Source organism: Aphidius gifuensis, linkage group LG4 (assembly GCF_014905175.1).
Source record: "Aphidius gifuensis isolate YNYX2018 linkage group LG4, ASM1490517v1, whole genome shotgun sequence".
In the NCBI taxonomy this organism is placed as follows: Eukaryota; Metazoa; Arthropoda; class Insecta; order Hymenoptera; family Braconidae; genus Aphidius; species Aphidius gifuensis.
Window position 1 is genome coordinate 1559835 of NC_057791.1, and position 25816 is coordinate 1585650.

General features: G+C 25.4%; 2 protein-coding genes and 1 long non-coding RNA gene across 4 annotated transcripts in view; 2 read left to right on the forward strand and 1 right to left on the reverse strand.

Moving 5' to 3' along the window:
• LOC122854374 (calcium uniporter protein, mitochondrial) overlaps nt 1-21961 on the reverse strand; it is a 47420-nt gene extending 25459 nt beyond the window's left edge. The window contains exon 1 of one of the 2 annotated variants that reach the window (XM_044154954.1): nt 21542-21961. In XM_044154954.1, the coding sequence (XP_044010889.1) occupies nt 21542-21646 (105 nt within the window). In that variant the 5' untranslated portion in view covers nt 21647-21961. The remainder of the gene's footprint in view (nt 1-21541) is intronic. The other variant, XM_044154953.1, reaches the window with a different exon arrangement.
• Nucleotides 11329-13201, forward strand: LOC122854375. Its single transcript, XR_006373959.1, has 2 exons — nt 11329-11608; nt 11681-13201. It is a non-coding gene; the product is annotated as an uncharacterized LOC122854375 (long non-coding RNA).
• Nucleotides 21962-22368: 407 nt separating the features above from the next.
• Nucleotides 22369-23974, forward strand: LOC122853692 (putative ammonium transporter sll1017). The gene is made up of 3 exons (XM_044154108.1): nt 22369-23133; nt 23210-23802; nt 23861-23974. The coding sequence occupies exons 1-3, from the start codon at nt 22369-22371 to the stop codon at nt 23955-23957; spliced, it is 1455 nt and encodes a 484-aa protein (XP_044010043.1). The 3' UTR covers nt 23958-23974.
• The last annotated feature ends 1842 nt before the right edge of the window (nt 23975-25816 follow it).

Consider the following 25816-nt stretch of genomic DNA (forward strand, 5'->3'; position numbering starts at 1 on the left):
TTCAATTCTTTTCGCGACGCGTAATTATTTTTGGGGAAAAAGGGGTGGTTTTTTCGCGAAAAAAAAAATTGTAATATATAGTAGAAAATGTGTAGATTATTATAAAATAGATAAATTTTTGTGTTTTGCCTAATAAACAATTAATATTTGCATAAACAAATAAAAATCTTTGAATTATCAAGTTTTTTTTTTAATTTGCGTTTATGTAAATATTTATTGTTATAAAGGCAAGACACAAAAATCTATTTATTTTATAATAATCTATAATATTATACTATACATAACAATTTTTTTTTTTGTAAATATCCCAAGATTGAATTGTTTAAAATAATTTAAAATTATCAAATTTATACACTTTTTTCTAGTTGTGCGTGTGTGTGTGCGTCGAGTCGGGTACAGTCGAGTAGCGTCGGGTAACGTCGGGTCAAAATAAAACTATCTCTTTTTTTTATATATCTATCGCGGTCGCGCAGGAGAGTTTTGAGTGGGGACTCGTGAGGGGAAACGCGTTAATCAAAAATATACAACTTTAAAATTAATTACGCGAAAACGGATGGTTAAAAACTTATTTGACTTACCCCTAAAATATTGTCTTAGAGAGATAGATCTGGGCTAATTTGTACCTGTTTGTACCCAAAAGAACAAATTTGGGGTACAAAATATGTACCCCGATAGAAATAACAAAGTAATATTCATAGAATTTTTTTTTTTTTTTGATAAAAAAAACTCTTCTGAATAAAAAAAAATTATTCAAAAATATAGATTTTTGGATAATTGTTAATTACACATTTTTATTAATAATTGCATGGTGCCTTTAAATATAAATATTTTTAAATAATTTTTTTTTTATTTTAAAAAGCAGAACATTGTACATTAACAATAAAAATAAAGTATTGTAAATTAAAACGTTGTCACTTGTTTTTTTATTATTGTTATTAGGTATGAGTTCACTATGAAATGAATTTTCTTTTTGATTTTTTCAATTAAAATATTATACAGTTAATAAAATATGTAAAAATACAAAGTAAAAAATGTTTTTTTATTAAAACTTCGATTTTGGAATTGATATTCTTATGTTAGTATTTCTGTTAATCAACGGCTAAAATATTTGAAAAGAGCATAACTAAGTTTGCTAGTAAAATTAAAATATTATAATATTAAAATTGAAATAATACATTCGTGTATTTTTCTTTGAAAAATATATATTATTTTTCATATTTCACCTTTTCAATATATGTACATTTAGAGTTTTCTTCTTCACTATACGAATACATGTAAGACTTCTTCATTTATCTTACAATGAATAAGAGAAAAACGGATAGAAAGCCAAACAATCAATTTGCATCGGTGCCCAGGTCTCTAGGGGCCTAAACATGATGTGAAACCTATTGAATTGTGTGTCATCACATATTCTTTTAAGTCATTGACATTGGCCCGACAACCTTACGATTCCGGTTTTGCACAGAAGAATTAAAAACTATAGGGAAAACTAACTTTTTTTTCGTAGATCTTTACACACATATATACACCATATTTGTGTAGACGCATGCATACGCCTACAAGTAGAAGAAGAAAAAAAAAATTTTCTTATTTACTCTTTTTCCTCGTTCTCATCTATAACGGTAAAATGTAAATCAATTTACGTGAGAACATTTTAGTAGGATATTTAATTGTTTCAATAAATATATATTCAAAATTAATACATATAATTATTTGTTCAACATAATATAACTTCAAAGAAAAAAAAATTATTATTTTTTCCTGTTATTATGATAAAAGATAATATCAAATTATTTTGTTGGATGTCATTATAAATCTATATCTTTCAATATATTGAATTATACTTTTCAATTTTTTTTTCTACATATAATTAAATAAACTTTAATGTAAATAAAATAAAATTTAGTTTTTCTAATTATATTTTTTACTCTTTTTTCTAGTTCTCATATATAACATTTTGAACTTAAAACATTTTACGCATATATTTGTTTAATAATTTAGTTTATATTGTAAAAAAAATATTCGATAATTATAAAAAAATACTCAGCTATAGCAATCGCATAATCTTTTTTTTTTTTTATATTGAATTTATCGTTAAATAACTATAGTCAAGTTTTATTATGCTTTAAGTAATTATTTTTTCGACTAGAATATTTCGCTTTGTATTAATTTTACCATGAAATTGGTAATCCGCATATTTTGACCAAGGTATTTACTTTGGCCGTCGCTAGAGCCCCATGGAGTCTCAGACATGGAGCCAACTGTATTCAAATAATTGGCGTCGGTTAGAGAAGCTCAAAAATCTTGAAGCATTTAGAATTTACACCGAAAAACTGAACACAGAGCAAAAGATATTTTCTTTAATATATGTGTGCATACATTAATATATGTGTATAGGCACATACATCTAACAGTGTAAAAGAACAAGACAGGTATACTAGTCATTTGACCTCTCATTTAAGTCTCGAAATTTTTTTTTTTTTTTTTTGCAGTTTTTAGCTGACGTAAATAATAATATCTTTCTCAGCCAGTAAAATTTATATAAAATTTTATCATCGATAACAATAATCGTAATATTAATAATATTTAAATACATTTAAATATTATTCAATATATTTGAATACTTCAATATATTTAAGTATTTTTTAATAAAATATTATCACAAGTAATATTAATTATATGGTAACAATAACAACAAACTTTCGAATTCACAAGAAATTAACTCAAGTGCATTAACGAAAAAAAAAAATTTGTGCAGTTGCCAGGTGAACTTTGTAATTTTAGGGAAGGGATGTGTAAAAATCCTCTTTCGTCAGAAAATGGCATCACTGTGACCTGTGTTGCCTTTTCTATAGCATAGTGCGATTGACTTCTGCATTATAGTGCAGAATTCATTCAGAATCAGTGACACTAATATGGGACGGCCAAAAAAACGTAAGTCAATTTATTCTTTTTATGCTTGTTATGCATATTAAATAATCGCTTTCATTATTATTATAGTGGTTGAAAAAAAACATTCTCCTGTAATGGCTACAAAAAAAAAATCACTAAAGTGGTGTGACAAGTCTCTTTTGGAAAAACGTGAGTTTGAATTTAATTTTAATTTCATAATATTATATCCAAAATTTTTTTGGTGTCAAAATTAATTGTTATTAACGATATTAAAAATTGATAAGTTATTTTGTCTTTATAAATTTTTAAAATTAAAAAAAAAATTATTTCCAAAAATTTTTTGGTGTCATAATAAATTGATATTTACGATATTAAAAATTGATAAGTTATTTTGTCTTTGTAAATTTTTAAAATTAAAAAACAAATTATTTCTAAAAATTTTTTTGTGTTAAAATAAATTGATATTTACGATATTAAAAATTGATAATTTATTTTGTCTTTATAAATTTATAAATTTATAAAAATAAGAAAATAATTATGTCTTATATAAAAATTGTTCATAATAATGTCCAAAATGTTATTGGCTACAAAAAATGATATCTGAAAAATTGAAAAATTTTTTTTTGTCCTATAAATTTACTGCAGTTTATTAAAAATAATTTTTTTTTTAGCTGTTGAACAATTAAAATCAAATTCTGAAAAAAATGTCATGCCATTGGAAAAGTCTGTAATGGAGGAATCTCAACCTGTTTTGCCAACATGCTTGAGTGGTGGTCATGTGACTACGCTCCCACCGAAACGAAGTGAGTCAAATATTTTTTTCTATCAATTTTTTCATTTTCCGTCTATCCTATTTTTCCAATTCGGATACCAGAAATGGTTGGCATTAGCCAAGAAAGTATACACCCTTCTCATCGTTCAAACCGACAACATGGCGTTTAATTTAATGAATTTTAAAACTGTGCGTTATTACGTTGAAAGACAGAAAAATTTTTATCTCTCCCATACTTTCTCATTACTTGCTATTTATCTTTTTTTCCTTTTTCATATTTTATCAATATCAAGAAAGAAATATATATATATTTTTGACGCTTGTAATTAAATCTGAACTTTTAAAAATTAAAATTTTAAACTTGGCCCCACCTAGTTCGTCCAAAATAACATTTCAATATTAGGTATAGATATATATATATACATATATTGTTGCTTGTTTTTTTTTTTTTTTTTTTGTTGAGTTTTAATTATACAATTAAATTTCATTATTATTTCTTTTTTAGTTGCTAGAACAAGAAAAACGAACCTCAAAAATTTACCAGAGGCGACAGGTAATGAATATAAAAAAGAAAAATTGTCTAACATAACGACGAACCGTGATAACGAGTCTCCACTCGCCGCTCAAGAAATGACAACTGCTGAAGAAGCAGACAAAAATATTTCAGATATTGTGCAGCCCGAAAAAATAAAAGAAATAAGCTTACGGCCATCATATTTTTATAAAAATTCAAAATATAAAAATAAAAAAAAAAAACTTGAGTATCCAAATTTTCATCGGTATGAAATTCAACAATTAAGGTCACAGCTGCTGTCCATGCAAAATGTGAGATTATATTTTTTTATAGACATATATAATTTTTATATTATTATTCATTACATGAGTTGTAATTATCATTTTTTATTTTGCAGCAATTAAATAGCCGTGCCTGTGGCTTGAGTCAACAAGGGCCAGAACTACCCGGACATTTTGGACAGTACCAGCAACTATTTTTACCCCGAAATTTTCCACCTGCAGGATCATTACTTAGTGCGCCACATTTTCCTCAAATGTTGCACCCTTCTCATATTTTTCAACCACAGATTTTTGTTCCTCCTTTAATAACCGAGATTCCTCTTCCTGATTTTATCGGTTTCAATCGTCAAACCCCTGGATTTCCAAGGTACCAGTTCCTCCCATATTAACTTGCACATGCAAACAACTATTTCTCACTATTTTTATCTCCAGCTATCTCGAAACAAAGTTAAAAATGTATGATATCGAAAATTGATTATTGTGAAAAAAAATTTACATGATACTATATGATACATTCGAATAAATAAAATTTTTTGACGGTGGGTGAAAGAGGGCAAAGTTTTTTCATGTATCCAAATTATCTTCATTTTGTTTTATGTTCAAGAGACTTGAGATTTTTTATTTTCAGTTCCAGGAGAAAAAAAACGTACAAAAAGTTATTTTAAATTTCCTTATTTTTTTATCAATGATTTTTTGTTACATGCATATTTTGTTGCATTACTTTCTTTTTTTTTTTTTAGCTGCTCAAAAAGCAAATAAGATAATGATAATTATATGGTCTATGTGAAAAAAATAAAAATTTGATAATTCTGGGATAGTTAATTTCATTTTCCCTTACTATGTAATTTTGATTATAACAAAAATTATTTTTCACGATCTATAATAAAATGAATAAAACCAAAAATCAATGGCAATGCTAGTTTCAGTTTTTCATTTTACAAAAAAATTTTTCTACATTCTTTACCGACATGGTCAAATTGTTTTTAAAATATAATGCATTGTATTTTAAAGATTTACTATTTATTTACAGGGTGTAGGTGGCGTTAAGAAATTTTTATCATTTAGTGTTTTGGCATACATGACAGGAGTCCTTGCCTGTGTGTCAGCTGTACAGTGTATTTTTTTTACAGTGTAACATTTACGACAAATATTGACAATGGCAAATATTCATAACAAAAAAAAAACACATTCTAGAAAGCTAAGTGCTCGTATACGGTAAGTGTGAAATATGATGTAATATTAATAATTTTTTTTAATTTGATACTTCATTTTCATAAAATGCTACATTATATAATAAACATTGGTCAGTTTTAGAAATACTAAAAAATATGTCATTACTATTATATTGATTATAAATAGCCTGTTCTAATGAAAAATAATTTTTAATAACTTCATTTTAAAATTTATAGATTTTTTTATTCAAATTTTCAAAAAAAAAAAAACAATTTTAATTTTCAGACGTCTGAAATCAACAAGTGTCCTACCAAAAAAGCCAGCTGAAACACCTCCTCCTCAGGTAAATATATATACATATATATAGAAGAATATACAAATTTTTTAAACAAAATGCTTTGTCACTTCCTGAAAAAATCTGGGAAAATAATATAGATTATGACTATACTAAATTCTTTTACTTTTGCTGTTTTAATCACATTTCTATTATTAACTTTCATGCAAATATAAAAAATTTTAATTTTATCAACTCTTTGTTCATATTTGTATGAGAAAGAAAGATAAAATCGGGAATAAAACAGCAAAGTAAAAAAATTTTATATCTATCATAAGATTTCTGGCTTCGAGGTAAAGTACTTGCCCCACAAGCTGATAGACCCGTTCAAATCCCGACGAAAGATTAAATTTTTTTTCCATTAAAATTTGAGTTAATTTTTCAAAAATCACGGCATAATTAAAATAAAATTTTATGAAAATTTATAAGAATTTTATAAAACTTCTTAACAAGTTTTACATTTTTATAAAATTTTATAAAATTTTATAAAATATTTCCGTGGGGGTCAAATTTATATAACAAATCTTTCTTTAAATTTATCTGACATTGAATTTATACATCTTCAATTTATTACAGACAAATATTGATGTTCATATCAAAGAACTGATGCCAGTAGAAAAAGACAAAAAAATATTGGACATTCCTATAGCATGCCATGAACGAAGTTCACTTGGACCCGAAGAACTTGAAGATTCCAAAATTTATTTACAATATGATCAAACTAAAAAAACTCCAGAAATTATCAATCATGATGAAGTCTTAAGAAATGGTAAAAATCGTTTTAGTATTTTAAATTCATTTGAATCAGTGATTTCAGTACCTTGAATTCATACGAAATCAGTGATTTCAATGTCTTGAAGTCATATGAAATCAGTGATTTCAATGTCTTGAAGTCATATGAAATCAGTGATTTCAATGCCTTGAAGTCATATAAATGACTTTGGCATTTTAGTAACTTTATTAAAAATTAAAATCAATTTCAGAAATTCCAAAAACAGCATATTCCGGGAAAATTGAGCAAAACTCAAGCTCAGTTCTTGAAAATAATAATTATTTTGTCGAGAGCGAAAATGACAGGAAGGATCTCAACTCATGTCACTTGTCATATAATGATTATAATGATCATAGTTATTCAATAAATTCTTCACTAAATGAAAGTGGGTATTTATCATCAGTTGACAATGATGAAGAGGTTGATTCAATCAATAACAATGACTACTCAATAAAAAATTTTGATGCAGATAGAAACAACATAGTAAACATTGATTATTTGTATGGTGAAATCCGTGCCAAATTTCGGCGACATGAAAAAGGGTTAAAACCATCTAATATTCCTCATTTCTGTTCAAGTGGATTAAATGAAGTTCGTATCATTGGACGAAGAGATATGGGATTGAGGGACAGGTTATTACTTGAATGTTCCACATGTGGGCATCAAGAAAAAATTTGGACAATGCCTTATGTATCAACTTTTGGCCTTGAGTTGCATACAGCTGCAGTGGTAGGAACATTGACTTCAGGTATTGGTTATTCAACTTTGGAGGAAATATTTGCTTCATTAAATATACGTATTATGACGGAAAAAATTTACATAAAGCATCGCACTAAAATTGGAAAATATATTGAATCATTGTCTGATGAAGTAATGAAAGAAGCTGCTGAGGAAGAGTTCAGGTTAGCTGCTGAAGTTGGTAACGTAACTCCTTGTGGAAAATATGCTAAAATAGCTGTTATTAGTGATATGCAATGGAGTAAAAGGAGCTACCGAAATGGTGGATATAATGCGCTTTCTGGAACAGCAATAATAATAGGTGCACGCACAGGTAAAGTTATTCATTGCAAAGTATATAATAAAACATGTGCAACGTGTGAACGAGCTGTTACTGAGAAAGAAAAAATAGTACGACTTCATCCATGTGTACATAACTGGAGCGGTACTTCAACAGGGATGGAACCAGCTGGTGTTCTTGATGGTTTTTTGTCCAGTGTAGAGAAATTTAATTTAATCTATGAAACTCTTATCTGCGATGGTGATAGTAGTGTGATGGACAAAATTAAAAATGAGAATCCTTATCAAAAATGGAATGTTGATGTAAAAAAAATTGAATGCAAAAACCATTTATTTAGAAATTTATGTAAAAAGCTTGATGCAGTGTCTATCATGCCAATGTTGTATCCTCCCCCTAAGTCAGTGTGTTATGTAGGAGACTTACGAGCCTATATTAAAAGCACAGGATTAAGTATGCGAAGGGTAATAGAGGACGCAATGGCAAAGCATATCAATTCAGATGTACCACGTGAAGAAAAAATTATGAATCTTATAAACGATATAAAAAGCGTAACGAATCATTTTTTTGGTAAACATGAAAACTGTCTTCCCGGTACCAAAGACTGTGAAAATTTTAAATGTGATTGTATAGAAATCCTTAGTAAGAATGGAATGTTGTATCCAATTCAAAGAGCTGTTGAATTTTTATCAAACCATGCTGATAGCCTTTTAGAAGACCAGACGAATAATCCTGCTGAGGGCTTCAACTCGGTTTTGAATAAATTGATTGGTGGCAAACGTATAAATTTTACTAAATCTAATTGTTACAAGCTTCGAGCTTTATGTACAGTGGTACAATACAATGGTCAAAATATTTTATCTAAAATTATAGAGTATTGCGCAAAGTCGGTTCCTCAAGTAATTACTAAAATGGAAAAAACGAGACAAAATCACCGGGAGGCTGTCCGAGAATATCGAAATCAGCATGAAACACAAAGGCTGGCTTGGGATGGTCCAGATGAAGACTATGGTCCAAATGCCTCTAAGCCTGACATGGAAAAGCCAATGTTTGATTTAAAAAAAAAAAAACTTTTATTAGACTTGGAAACCAATCAGCTAAATCGTAACAAAATATTTGAAGAAACTTTAGGTCAATCAAAATGTGCGAAATGGCATGAACTACGTCAAAAAATGATTACTGCGTCTAAGATGCAGGCAATATGTACAGCGATGAAAAAGGGAACAATTTCTGTACTACAAAATCGAGTAAAACAAATTTATAATCATCATCAAATTAAAACTGTCCACACAATGATAGGCGTAGAAAAAGAAAAAGATGCAATTGAACAGCTAGAGAAAAAAATTGGAAAAAAAATAAATAAATCTGGCCTTTTTATTGATCCAGAGTACTCATATATTGGTGCAAGTCCAGATGGCTTAATTGATGATGATGGCATTGTTGAAGTCAAAGCACTTGCCGCAGATTTTGAAAAGTATGCGAATCACCAAGATTTCGACTGCCGTTTAACTATTCTTGGTAAACCATCGTACGAGCGTTTTTTCAAGAACGGTAATAAAAAAAAAGAAAAAACAGACCTAACCAAAATGAACGAGAATCACCCTCATTACTATCAAGTTCAAGGCCAGCTGCATATAACAAGACGTCAATATTGTATTTTCGCAGTATATACTGCAACTGGTATACATAGTATTAGAGTTGAAAAAGATAATAAGTTTTGGGAAGTCAATATCATCAAGTACTTGACAGAATTTTTTGAAGAATGGTATCTCCCAGAGCTCGTTGACAGCCGAACGATGCGGAACAAAGAAATTCGTGTACCAGAGAAATATGTCACATCAATGAGCCAGAATCATGTAGAACACAAAAAAAGATCACTGGTTGGAAAATTAAAAATTGTACATAAAAAACGAAAAACAGGTTTTCATAAATTAAGCATATCAATGATGCCTCCTCTTGATGAATACTTTAATAATTTAATAAGCGTCAGGATTCAAAATACCGATGTAACACTTCGTAATCTTTGTATATATAACTCGTTTATACACGGACTTATGATTTCATATACAGCAGATAGAGAGTTTCAACAATTTATTGAAAAAAATAATCATCCATTTTTTATGGTTTTTTTAGAGATTGTAAATGCTCGTGAAAAAAAGGAAAAAGAATTAAAATGGATTATGTTCTTACACGAAAATTTTATCAACGATAACGACAATAATAACAGTAATAATAATTGTTTCTCATATGATATGAAGGGAGATGCACCAGAGATGATTAATAAATTGCTGGAAGGCTTGAGTTCAAGCTTTTTAACTTATGTATGCCCTGATAAATGTCAGGATATGGAGTCATTTCAACGGACAATAATTTTCATATGTTTAACAAGTGATGATCTTACTGACTTATCACATTACATTAATAAACGTGTTCTAAGAGATCATAAAAAATGTCAAGAATGTTCAAAAGAATATGTTAAAAGACATGTATTTGGTGATTTGGTTATCCTAGAAACAGTAAGATCAGGAAGTGATAATGTATTCACGACTCTAACACTCCAAGACATTCCACAACAGTTAAGTCTTGGTGGTAATTACTATGCATTAAAATTTTTAATTGATTATGATCCTCCTGTACGAGATGGAATTGGGCATTACACATGTTATTGCATGAAAGATAATGGGTTTGTTTTTATTAATGACATGCTTCTCCATAAAACCGAAAATGTAGATACGGGCAAAAAAGTGAATCCATGCTTGATTGTATATTACAAAATCAAGCAATTGAAAATCGAAAAGTAATTGTGTGTATATACGTATATATGTGTATGTGTATATGAATGTTATTTTTATAAAAATTAATTGTTAAATAAAAAACGTAAAGAAAACGATTGTTATTATTATTAATTGATTAATTCAATATATCATTTGAATAAATTAAATTCGTATATAATAATTAAAAAATATTGCAGTACAGTGGGCACTGCACTTAATTATATTTTCATCTCATTTTCACTTGTTTTCACTGTGCATATATATGTCAACATGTTGGTTTACATCAGAAAATTTTGCACAGAGGGCACTACATTTGAATATATTTTCAGTTCATTTCCACTGTGTAAATCTGCCACATGTCAGTTGACACCGTAACTAAGGCCCAAAACAGAAGAAAGAGAGAGAAAGAAAATGTGCAAGGATGTGCGCAGTGCAATAGTGCAAAATAGATTAGACCTTATAAACGTTGATAGGTGTATATGTTTGTGAGGTTATAATTGTGCGAGCTAGTTATAATAAACAAACAATTATTGTTAAAAAAAAATTTTTAAAAAGTGATTTTAAAAGTTTATGCTGTGCCAATCAGTGAAAAGTTTAATAACTAGTGAACGTATATTAATATTGATATATAATTTGAGTTTGCTCAATTGCCAAAAAAATTACAATAAGACATATGTGCTTTGATATTTTGTTAGTACAATATATTTTGTACAAGTATATTGGGTAAGTATAATTTAGTTAGTACAAGTTTAACTTTAATTAATTCAATAATTTTATAATTTTATTTTCTAGTAACCTTTTAAGCGGATGTTTGTTATGAAAAAAAGTCGCTTAATTTATTAAAAGATGTGAAATGTTTGTTGACATATCTGAATGTATGTACTTCAAACGGTTGCAATCAAACAATATGAAATATGAAATATGTCTGGCAAAGACAATATTATAACCAAGTATATTTTGACAAGTGTAAATCATAGATTGGGAATGTCAGAATTATTTAATTGTTGATTGTTTACTTAATATAAATGTTTGTCAATCACACTGCAATAGCCAGATTGATTGGTATAGTATATGTACATGGGTAAGTGGAAAAATGTTAAAATTAAAAAATACTAAAAAGTAATAATGTTGCCATGACTTTTGTTTTTTGCAGATTTGTCTCTTCTGGATTGAAGTTGTACTTTGAACGCTTTATAAAGTGACTGACGTGAAAAATTAAAGTGTTTATTTATATAGCTCTATTCCTATTTAACTATCTGTCGGGATTCTACCACTTACTTTCTCCAGTTTTTTTTCTCTATCAATTGTCATATCAACTAACAAATATTAATCAACACATAATCTAAACGAATATAATGTCAAACGCTATTGCTAGAAAAACATTAAAAAATAATAGTTGTTATGATTTTTGCGTGGTCTTTTATATTCAGCATGTAACTCAAATCTTGCCAAAAAAAAAAAAAAGAATCTACTGACCAATTATTTCAATATTTATATATGATTAAATATATATAATTTTATATGTTTATATGTGCATATATATATTAAATATGCATGATATAAAATTATATTGCATGATGTAATTAAAAAATGGCTAATTATTTCAATATTTATATATGATTAAATATATATAATTTTATATGTTTATATGGCCATATATATATTAAATATGCATGATATAAAATTATATTGCATGATGTAATTAAAAAATGATCTAAGTTTTGGTTTTTTGAAAAAAAATGTAATTGTATACATATGCATGCATATATACATACATTATATTTCTTTAATTAATAATATTAAAATTACAATAGTAATAATCAATATTTTTTATAATTACGAATATTATAAGGCAAATTTTTACAAACTTTTTTTTGTTTGTAGAATTGCCATAACGTAAAACGTGAAACGTTATTTCTAAAAAAACATTAAAGATAATAGCTGTTATGATTTTTGCATGGTCTTTTATATTTAGCATGTAGCTCAAATCTTGTGAAAAAAAAATAAAGTCTAGTGACCAATTACTTCAATATTCATATATGATTAAATATATATAATTTTATATGTTTATATGTGCATATATATATTAAATATGCATGATATAAAATATATAAAATGATGTAATTAAAAAACGATCCAAGACGTTATTAGAATTTGTTATTGTATGCATATGTAATCTATTTCTGTTTATAGAATGAAAAATCATTTTGAATTCGACATTTTAAATAATGAAAAAATTATTGCATGATTTAAATATGCATGTAATTTCAATTAGATTAAACAAAAATGTAAAATGCATGTAATAATTTTGTGGTGATTATTTTTTTTGCATGCCACTTTATAATCAGCCTTATATTTATTATCTATTTTATAAGAAATTTATTAGCACTCTTTTTAGTGTGTATGAAAGATTGTTTATGTACACTGTATATAACTTATAATTCTTTTTATTTAAACATTGGGTTCTATATCATATATTGTTTAACAAATTAAAATATATGAAACCTTATATGTTGTAAAGCATGGTTATATAGATTTAAGGTAAAAATTTGACCGGCTGCGCCGATGTATGGGCCCAATTGTTTTTGGGACTCATAGATGGGGCAGCAGTCTGCTCCATCGATAAATATAGGTTAGGGTTCACTTGAAACCAAAGGTATTGCTTCGCCTTAAATTAATAAAACAAAAACTAAACAATTAAATTAAAAAGAAAAACTGAAAAACTTTTTGCTTGTTAAAAAATTTTAAAAGTAAAATTAATTAAACAACGTTGATTGGCACAAAGACTAAAATGTTACATTAATATATTTCCAGACAATGATTTATTCCACAGTTTAATCAAGTTTGTATTTCAGTTAATAATTAAATACACGTTCAACATAATATTATGTCCATTGTATTTCTTTAAAAATTATTTTACCCAATGCTTCATTGACTTAATGAATATTCATATATTATTTATTAAAAAAAAACAATTTTCCTAGTTAAAAATTCATTTGGTTCGTGTGAGTATATCCATAATATAAAACTACTGTTGTCCTGTTTTGTGTATAAAAAAATTAAAGTAAAGTATAACATCAAACATGAAAAATAAAAAAAAAACTTAGATGGATTTTTCAATTTTCGACACACCCAAAAAGTAAATATAAAAAAAAATAAAAGTTTTAATATATATTTTCAAGAGCTGTATTTATTTTCACATAGAATAAATTGAATTGCCTGGTCAACTTTAAAATTTCATGTTGAAAAAAGCTTATAGAAAGTTTATTTTCTATTTTTCCTACAATATAAAAATAAAATTAAAAATATAAAATTGATAATAAATTGTCGAGTCAATTTATATTTTGGGTCAGAGAAAAAAAAAAAAACAATATTCTTCTGGCTTAATTTCAATTTTGTTTTTCAAATCTATTTCGTTAAAACACATTAATTTTAAGAATATAATAAAAATAAAAAATATACATAGGACATTAAATAATTGGCTAATATCCAGGGTGTTATTTTTGAAAAAAAATATATGAATAAATGTCAGTCAAAAGAGCATTTTAATATTTTTTTCAAGGAATGCATTTACAAATAAATGCAGACAAGATATCTCAAGATTAATCCTCAAAATAATCCCTGAATGCCAAGTTGTTATCATTACCAAGCATCTTGCTAATTCCTTTGTTAATTTAAATAACAAAATTATATAATTTATCGTGTAAATTAGACGAATTCATTTATACATTTCAAAGGTAATATTTCTGTTAAAAATATCACATAATATTTCATTGATATTATTTTTATCTTTAGACAAATAAATTGAATATTAATTTGACATGCTCCATATTGATTTTGTGAAATGTAGATGAAGTGTCTACGTACATTGGGTCACGGTCAAATTAATTGTTAACGACTTGGTTATTCATATCAATTTTTTTTTTTCTATCCAAATACAAATAAATTAAAAATTAAATGACAAAAAAAAAAACAACAAAGAAAAGTCAATGTATTTTTAAAAAATCGATTTAAATTGTTAAATAAATTTCTCTTTAATTGGTATAAATTCACAAGAATTATGCTCACTGGTTTTTTTTTTCTTTGTAATTATTTTTCAACGGTAAATGACCTATGAAAATTTGTGTAAATAATTTTTTTGAATTTGTTCCAAAAATAATATTTAAAATGTCAATATAATAAAAATATTCTTTAACATTATTTTAGAGGAATGACCTAGTGTCCTGGAGACCCTGTCCTCGACCGAATTTTTGGGTCAACTATGGGCCAAAGTCGTTATGGACAATCTACAATATATTTTAATATAATTTTTTTTTTTTTTTTAACTTATATTTTTACCCTGTCTTTTTATAAAACACAATGTATATAGTCCTCCAAGCTCGAATTACACTATGCTTCATTGCATCCTGGCATTTTTGGCACACAGCTGGAAAACAACCATCTTTTTTTGTTTCTCTGCAGCTTTTTTTTTTTTCTCTATTTTAAAAATCTTTTTTACTCAATTTTTTCAGTATACCGATTCTTTAAATTTTTTTTTTTCAAATAAGGGTAGTAGATCATACAGAACAAGTGAAAAAATAATAAATAAAAATTTTTTTTTTCAAATTAAAAGCATTCATATTAATTATAAAAATATTAGGAAATATTTGAATAATAATATTTTTGATTTTTATGAATTAAAAGAATGAGAAATTAATTTATTTTTAATGAAATTATTTTAAATTTTTATTCATATTTTCAAGTGAATAATGTGATTAGAGAAAATAAAATTTTTTATCTTATTTTAACTAAAAGTACTATGTAGAATATTTAAAACTTGTAATTATTTAAAAAAAACTTTTACAAGTAGATAGAAAAAAAAAATAAAGATGAAGGTGAGGTGGATATATAACTACATTGTGGTGGTGAGTGCTTTTGAGCCACTTGACTATGAAGAACAAGTACCAAGTTATCTCCTTTAAAACTTGGCATGACAAGACTTCAATGATGAAAACAAAGAGCTCAAGTATTACACCAAAGAAGAAGAAGAAAAAAACTATAAGATAACAAAAATTGAGACATAAAAATTATGATAGCTATATAAATAATTTTTAAAATATTATTCTAGCCACATTTATATATTTTTGTTGACGATGCTCAAAAAATACTCGTGTCACATGAACATGTTTCTATAAATAAATAAGCAGCTCATCAAACTATTTTATACTTTGAGTTTACTGACCGAAGAGCAAAACACAAACTGCCAATAGGTATTATTTTTTATTTCATAAAATATTTAACAATAGTTTAAAAAAAAAATGAATAATAAATATTCGACAGTTTTTCATTTGAAATTATTTAAATTTCAGCTGAATTTTTAACAAGAAAATTCATAAAACTACTTTTTTTAAAAAACATAAAAATGCAGAAATTTATTATTCTTTTGGAAATTTACATATCTAAATACGTTAGATAAATATTTTGAATAAAAGAAAAATATTTTTATAATAAAAATGTTAAAAATTAATTTGTAAATAATTTATTTTTTAATTTCTTGAATTTACAAATGAATAATAAATTTCATTGGGGTTTTAAAATACGACACTGCAATCTAAGAAAATTAAATTTAAAAAAAAAAAAAAAAAATAGTTAAGGTGTTACTGATAGATATTAGACTCCACCTTGATTCTATTAAATTTTCCATTAAATTTAAGTTTCCATTGGGTATGCACACCAGGCATATGATAAAATCTAGGTCATGATAAATCAAAAGGTCAACCGAAAATATAAAGAAAGAAAACTTGAGTTTTAAATAATTGAAAAATTTAATTCTTTATCAATTATTTAAAATATAAACAATAGCATTGAATTTACATTCATTTGAAAAATAATAATTTCAATTTTATGTATAACCATGTTTCATCAAAAGAATTAAACAAAAAAAAAAAAAAATTGTGGTGATTTAACGAGTTTAAAAAATGTAGGTTAATTCAACCCCTATTTGGGGAGGGAATAAAATATAAAAATTTTCTTTATAATGTCGAATGAAAAGAGACATTAAAAATAAAATCTTTTTTTTTTTTTAATTATAGAATATAATTTCGAAATAATGTCTGAATTTTACTGGATATTTTTTTATGAGTATATTATTTTCTTATGGTATTATAAAAAAAGACAATATTGTCGTTGGTTGTCTGGACATTGGTCACTAATTTTCCCACTCACTTTTCAAATTTAAATTAATTTTCAAGTTTTTGATTTAAAAAAAATTTCCTCACTAAAACGAATCGGTAGATATATTGTTAAAATTTGTCGAGCAAATAGAGATAGGCTCTAACTATTCTAAAAAAAAATTCACGTCGTGAGCCAAGGATTATTTATTATTAAAAAACTCACAGGTTTTTTTCCCGACAGTTTCGAATGTTGGTGACGAAATGAATTGATAAAAAAAAAAAATGAAATACATGAATGACAATCATGCTCAAAACTATAAAACTACATGAATATTAAATTATAATATAAGGATCTCGATCTCGTATGTTAAAGAAATAATGATTACATGAAAAAAGGAAAATAGGGGAAATAGGAAAACTGAAGGAATCGATCCACGTGGCGCCCGTTGCAACATCCGCAGTCTGAAATTCTACTGGATGAGTTTTATTTTCTCTCCCTCGTATAGCAACTTTGTATAACAATGTAGATATGTGTACTAAAATTTAGATCACTGTGCTGTAATGTTTTCTATGAAAATAAATGTATATACATTTTTTTTTTTTCATTATACTCATGATTAGTTTTTATTATTTAATCGTTAAAATGACATTCCACTGAAGAAATAAAAAAATATCAAATAAAATGTTAAAAAATGTGTTGTCCCATTGAATTTTTTTTTTTATTATTATATCAGTAGAAATAGATAAGATATAAAAAGAAAAAAAAAAACTTGTGTATTCTTTCGTCGGTAGTCAAGTTGAAAAATATTTTATTTCTATTTTTTTTTTTATATCGTTTTTTTTTAAATATTTGACTTTTCTGCTTCTCATGTTTGTAAATTCACGTTGAATACATCTGACTACTGATAAAAATTGAAACTTTTTTTTTTTGTCTTATTTATCACTGTGCATATTTAAATAAAATACTGCTTTCAACTTTTGTATTATACTCTATTTTTCTTATTTTAATATTTTATTTATTATTAATATTTCATTCATGATATAATTATTTTTTAATTTCCTTGTAGAAAAAATATCGTAACTCATGTCGAAAAAATACACAAACATAAAAATCAATTTTTAATTTGATAACCCAAGAGACTTAAATAAATTCCAACATGCTAGCTGTTTTTTTTTTTATAAATAATATCCATTATTAAATATTTTTTAATAATATATTTACTAAAAATTTTTTTTATATATATATTTTTTTTTAACTTCAAAAACACTGCTCTCTTTTTTTCGTTTGATTGAAAAATTAAATTATGCATTTTTTTTTTTTTTATAAATACACAAAGAGAAAGAAAATAATATAAAAAAAAATATTTATAAAGATCAAAAGATATAATAGTTTTTTTTTCTGATTACATGGATGATATTTTTAGTAACTTGAATTTTTTTTTTTTTCGTGTTGAGCCACTCCTTTTGTTATTATCAATCACGTCAATCAGGCATTTATTGAATATCACTATAAAAATTATACCAAGTTTAAAATATAATAAATTAAATTTTTTCATTAGTTAAATTTAATTTAATACTGTCATATTGACTTAGTATGTTCAAAAAATATATCTAAAAATAGCATTAACTTAATTTTGTGTAATTCAATCTAGCAATTTTATTTGCAAGTAATTTTTTTATTTTTTTTTTAATAAAAATGATCTGTATCGATGATGATTCAAATGAATATTATACTGGGTCAAGTTTAACTGGTTTGAATGCTCTTTTTAATCACACTGTATAACTTGTTAAACAGGTTTTAGTTAAAATAATTTTTATCTCAATAAAAAAGATTATATAAAAATAATTAGTGATGCCGCGATAGACGAGAGAACTCGAGACGAGACGAGAGAGAGGTGACGAGAGACGATAAATTTCGAGACGAGACGAGACACCAATGTCGATATGCGAGAGAAAAGTCGAGAGATAAATATTTTAGTTCATGTTTTTATTTTTTTTTTATTTTTATATATTTTCAATCTACTTATATGATAATACATTTCTTTGAGACGCTTTTATAATTCTTTTAAATCTATTATAATAAATTTTCGATTTTTTTTTCATCAATATGTTGATTATAATATTATTTTTTATATTGCTTCTTGTTTTATATATGAACATATCTATTCTCCATACTATATTTGTTTTTCGCAGAAAAATTACCGGAATAATCGAATAATATCTAAGCATAAAAAATTTGTATTAAAAATTAAAAAAAAAAAATATAATAAAATCAAAGTAATGAATCTATTGTTTATATTGTAAATAAAACTACCAAAAATAAATTGTTGACCGAGAGAAGTCGAGACGAGACGAGAGATAGCTGACGAGAGACGAGAATATTCGAGACGAGAGACAAATTTTCTCTCGTCACGAGAGACGAGACGAGACGAGAGACGATCTTTTAAAGTCGAGACGAGACGAGAGAGGGCTGACTCTCGTCTCGTCTCGTCTCGCGGCATCACTAAAAATAATAATCAGCCAAAAAAAATAATAGTACATAATTGTTTTAAAAAATATGAATTAATAAATAATTTAATAATGATTTCAATTAAATTAAATCATTATTTTATAATTGTATTATTCTTTTTCAATTAATTAATTTTGTGTTGTCAATAAATTTTATCAATAGACTTTTCCAGATACTGTTAATTGTTTAAAATAAATTCAACAACTTCCACAAGCTTTTGCATATACTTCATAAAAACAAAAACAATATTTAGAAAAAAAATTATCAACAATAAATATCATTGGACAATATTTTATTTGTCGCATATTAATTAAAACGAAAAGAATTGTTGTCTGATTACAAATGAACTTGACATTCATTTATAAATTTTTTTCCTTCTTTTTAAATTGCCTATTCATTCAAAAGTGATTCAACAAAGTACTCAAGAGAATGGTCACTGTGATTCAACTGTAGAAAATTTTTTAATCATTACCACGTGATCTAAAGTAGTAATCTCTTCACTATATAACCTTCTATTCATAAAATCTACTATTATATTGCATCAAAGGATAAAATTTTTTACAAAAGTAATTTAATATTGTAAAATTCATTTTATTGTTGTAATTTTAATCAACGTATGTCAATGAATATTTTTTTTATTTTGTTAGAAATTATGTAATCTTGCAAATGTTATTAAATTGAGTTAAAAAAAAAATAGAGGGAAAAAAATTTAATAAAATTTAAAAGACAAGACTTATACATTTTTTATGATAAATAAAAATAAGGTACTTTAAACTTGGGCAGGTGTTATAAGAGAGCAGTTTTTTTTATTCAAACTAAACTAAGAAAATTATTACCTACTAAGGTCAATGATCTAACCATCGTGTCGCCAAGCGTAATAAAAAATAGTAAAAAAAAAAAAAAGCTAAACTGGAAAATAAAAATACGGTCGATTTTATTTCAGAACCACCAACAACATCATGCATAACTTTGGCAGACTTTTTGTCGTACACAATTAAATATACGATTAATGCTGATGAATTAAAAGTCATGAAATGACCCAGAATAACCGAGAGATATAGTGTTAGTGTTGTCAGACTGATAAGTCAACTAATTAATCATTAAACAGTCAGAAAATTCAGACACAATTGACCGATCAATGTAGCAAAATTTAAATCATTTAGCACAATTTACATTACATCCGTTTTGATAATAAAAAAAAAATGACGATGCAATAATTTAACGATGAAAAATTGATAAATTAAGCTTTACATTATTTATAAATAAAGTAGATGATTTTTTATGTTTATTAAAATTTAATTCATCATTATTATATAAATGATATCGTGATAAAAATTAACTCACAGGTGTTTATTTATTTTTTTTATCTACTGATAAAATAAATCCATTGACTAATTCCAATTTTCACATAAAATTTATCAACATTTTTTAAAAATTATCCTCATTTCTTTGAATATTATTATTTAATTTTTTTTTCTTTGATTGATGCATTTAATTTATATCAAATTTTTTTAAGATGATAAAGTAATAAAGATATGCTAATGACAGTGAAATGATTGCGGGAAAAATTAAGACTTTACTAATGACATTTCATTGATAAGTAATTTTGATTTTAATTGCATGGAGGAATGACTTGACAAACAAAGAAAAATGTCAATCACATTGTTGATAAAAAAATGTTGAAATAAATATATAAATTAATGATTAATAATTAATTTTTTAAATAATGTGACAAATAAATAAACTTGACTAATATTTTTCTAAATTAATTTTTTAAATTATTTATATACTCTTTTTTTATAATTAAAATATAAAAAAGTGTCTTGACACTTGTTATCAACTTGGAACTTTAAACTCCAGAATTTCTTGTAAAAAAAAATTAAAAGCTATTAATAAAAATTAATCAAACTCGAATCTAAATAAAAAAAAAATATACATATATCACACACGATAGAAATTTGTTATTTAAAAATAATCTTTATATTTTTTTTTTTTCTGTAACTTTTACTGTCAAACGAAGGGGAATTTATAATTAAATGAGTGTCACTCACAGTGCATATAAAAATAGTAAATAAGCATATACAAGATAAATTGAAATAATAAAAAAAAGCAGCTGTTACATCAATATATTCAAAAAAAAAAAATAAAATATATGAGGCGGGCAAAAATTCGCATATAATATACATGTTTAATAAAATGACATACCAACACACACTTAGATTGACCATAAAAAAAAAAATAATAATAAAAGAGATATATACCGCGTAAAAACCGGCATGAAAAATCGTAGTTACTCCAAAATAAACAGCAATTAAAATTAAATTAAAAAATGTAAATTAAATGATTGACTTACATTTCGATATCTTCTTTGATTAGTCAAGGATGCAACACTCAAAGGACGAGTAATTTCAAGTCTCAGGACGACAAAGGCTCTACACGTTACACTTGCAGCCGCCATGTTTATGTTTTTTTTTTTATTTATTTACTTTTTGCACAATACACACTAAATATTAACTAATTTTTATTATTATTTTTTAAACAAATTGTACAGTATATTAGTTATTTTTATTGATGAATTTATTTACAACAAATCCTTATTGGAGTTTATGGTATTTTATATTGTTGTCCTTTTTTATTTAACGGTCATTGAAAAACCGGCAGAGAGAGAGACCATCGGCCGCTCTCGACTCTCGAGCGACTGGGGGGAAAAGTGAAAACACCAATGCAGGGAGCCACACCAATATGTCGAGAGATACACAAAAACACACCGGCTGATTTTGCGCATTCAAACTTGCGCATCTTCTAAATATCTTAATTCCCCTCTCTTGATTTTCCCTCTCTTTTACATGTAATTAAAAGAGGAGAGGCAACTTGTAATTTATTTATATAAAAATTATTTTCCCGCGTTTTTAATATTTTATTTATAATAAATAAATAAATACTAGGTATTTTTAATTATTAATTACCTATATTTGAGAATAAAAAACCTCTGTCAAAGTTAATAATTTTATTAATAATATTTTCTAATCATAAATATTATATTTTTCATGATAAAAAAAAAAAAAACTTTTATTAAAATTAATTATTAATTTATAACCAAAAATAATGACAGTCTTAAAATAAAATAAATGACGATTTTATAATTTTTTAATTGATTTAATTGATCTTGATAATATTGACATGTTTGGATCAGAAAATCAATTTCCAGAAGGTTGTAATAGTGATGAAAATATTGTTGATATTGATACAAATTACCGAAGATCTGGTAATGATTTAACAGGATCACCAGAATTATCATCATCATCATCACCAATAAATGAAATAAACAATGGCTCATCAGCAGTACAACGTTTTATATTAATAATATTATTACGTGCTGGATTTTTGTTGATTCATATTGGTAGTATACCAGTGACAAATATAAATTTAATATTATTACAAAATATAATTGACATATGTTGGATAAGTATTGTATATTTATTTATTGGTTCAATGATTGCTTATACTGATGATATTGGTGGTTTATTGGGTGGTGGTTATTGGATTGATAATGATAAAATAAATAAAGAACAAATAATATTTGGATGGCAAGGAATAATAATATCATCAGCAATTTATACTAGTTGTGTTGCTGGTAGAATACATTCAATTGGTACACTTATTATTGGAATGTTTTTATCTGGTATAATACAACCATTTATTATTCATTGGATTTGGACAAATGATGGATGGATGTCAAAAAATAAATTATTTGATAAAGATGTTGTGTTTCATGATAGAGGTGGATCAATTGTATCAACTATTGGGGGTGTTGTTGGAATTATTGGATGTATTATACTGGGAAAAAGAATAATGAGGGTTGATGATATTGATGATGCTAGTATGACAACTCAATCTGTAACAACAAATTTTCTTGGATATTTATTTGTTGTCATTGGTCTTCAGGTAAATAATTTACAAATCAATTAATATTTATTTTTGTTTGTTTAAATAATAATGCTTTTCATTTATTTTTTTTTAGAGCTTATGGATATCAAATTCAACTGGTTATAATACTGAGCTATCAGATAAACAATTGTATCAAGTTATGATGAATATAATTATATCAATATCAGCATGTACAATTGTTGTAACTGGTATTCATTTTTTTAAAAATGAACCATTTAATCGTTGGACTGTTACAAGATGTGTACAAGCAACTGTTGGTGGTGTTGTTATTATTTCAGCTGGTGCTGATTTATATTCACCAACAGTTGCACTTGTTATTGGTACAATTGGAGGTTTATTATTTTATTATATAACTAAAATATTATTTAAAAGTCAACTTGAAGACTATTGTAATGCTGTAACAACACATTTTATTTGTGGATTTATTGGCTGTTTAATTGTGCCATTTTTTAATTCAACTGGTGATAATTTTAGTTATGAATCTGTTGCTTATAATTTTATTTGGCAACTTTTATGTTTAATTGTTATTATTGGAGCTATTGTTGTGATAATGATACCTGTTTTTTTGACACTTGATCATTTTGGATTGCTAAGAAATAAACCAGAAGTTTTAAATTATTTAAGATCTCAAGAAGCTCAAGCTTCTCAAAATATTGGACCACCAAGGTATTATATATTTATTTTCTAAAATAAATAACTATTAAATTTTTAAATTTTTATTTAGATCAATCATTAAGAAATTTTTTTTTCCAAATGATGAGACAACTTTGATACAATCTGGAAGATTGCCAAATGATGTTGTTTCGTCAAATTCAGTTTAACATATGAGATAGATGATCAAGCCAAAAAAATAAACTAAAAGTTTAACTAATAAATTTAAAGATAAACATCTTGTAATATATTAATTAGTTGATTATAATAATTTTTTTACAAAACTTATTATTTTTTTTTAATTTTCAAATAATATTTAAAAGTGATTACTAGATGGCTCACCAGTTGATGATAATAAAGAGCGCGAAAAGAAATTTAAATTAGCGACGCTTAGTGTTTTTTTCAAGAAGCTTGTTTTTTTTGCCTCTAGCGGAAGCGTGGGTGAACTTTAGTCTCGCGTTGAAATCGCCACAGATACGTCGTCTCCGCTAACGTTGTCTTCAAATTCATCATATTATTATTATAAATATCAAAACTTAATTGTTAAATAGTGTTTTTATTGATAAATAATTACGTGAGATTAATAATACGTATTGTTTTATTACTTTAGTTCATCAAAAACGGTTAAAATTGACAAATTTAGTCAACGACAATGGACACCAACGAACATTGCCATTGAGTGAGTACATTGTACATCATTTTATTAATTTTTTCAACATTAAATAAGCTTTAATTAATTACTAAATTATCAATTTATATTAAACAAAATAATAATAATAAAATAAAAGTGTTATTAATCAAATTGTAAACGTAAATTAGTCGGGAAGTTTTCGTGTCGTTTAATCGTTCGGCTCCGGGTCCAAGAGTTCGTGTTAAATTTACATTAATTTTATAAAAGCTTTGGCAATGACAATTTTAATTGTTGTTGAATATTTATATAAAATATTTAATAATAAAGTAATAGAGTCAGTGATTGTGTTAGTGGTAGGTGTTTGTTGGAGCCATGGGAAAACAAATGAAGCAAAATTTGGGTCGACCTTGAAAACATCTGAACATCATCTACGTAGCTCGAGAATTGTCGTTGCTCCAAAAGGTAAGACAATTAAATAAAATATATATTTTTATTAAAAAAATTTCACCCTAATGATTTGTACAAAAATAAATAATTAAATAATGAAAATTATTTATTAAATTTATTTATGAAAAATATTTTTTTTTTATTTTTATTTTTTATTTATGGCTCTCGTTTGTCCTGGTCTTCTTTTGTTATTTTTTTTTTCATTTTGGAGTACTCAAATAGGTACATAAAAAGAGCAAACAATTATTCGTAAATAAATAAAAATTATTATTAATATTGTTACACACAAAAAATATCAAGGCCATTTGTTGGATTTGTCAATCAAAATGGCCGTCAATGGTTAAACAAATGAAAAACGACAAAAAATAGGATAATAAATTTTTTTTATTTTTTAATCTAAAAAAAAAAAATTATAATAGTTTTGAAGTATACAAATTTATTTATTTTTTTTTTTAATAAACATTTCACAATGAATTTTAAAAAAACAAAAAAAAAATAATTGTAATATATATTTTTTGTTTTTTATTACAATTTTATTTTTCATACAGTATATTACAGTCAGAGTAATCGCAAGTAAGATAATTTCAAGATCTTTACAAAGGATGTTTTTCATTTAGTAAATTTTAACGTCGATAATAAATTAATCGAGATATAAATTTTGATTGATTTTTGTGCATTGACAATTTTATTTGTTTATCAAATTCTTTTTTATAAATTTTATTGTCAGGCAATTATGGCTCAAACATTATTTTTTTATCATTCAATAGGCTCAAATGTAAAAGAAAAAAAAAGAGTTATCTCGTATCAGCGTTAAAATTAAACAAACGATTCTCAATTTATTTTGATAATGATTTTTTTCAGAGTATATACAACACTGTTTTAAATGGCACATTTGACATCGATAAATAAATAAATTAAAAATACATTTATTTTATTTATCGTTGACAAAAA

Coding starts and splice junctions, on each gene's coding strand:
- LOC122853692 (XM_044154108.1), top strand. CDS start 22,369: ATGTTTGGATCAGAAAATCAATTTCCAGAAGGTTGTAATAGTGATGAA. Junction 23,134..23,209: donor TTGTTGTCATTGGTCTTCAG/GTAAATAATTTA, acceptor ATTTTTTTTTAG/AGCTTATGGATATCAAATTC. Junction 23,803..23,860: donor CAAAATATTGGACCACCAAG/GTATTATATATT, acceptor ATTTTTATTTAG/ATCAATCATTAAGAAATTTT.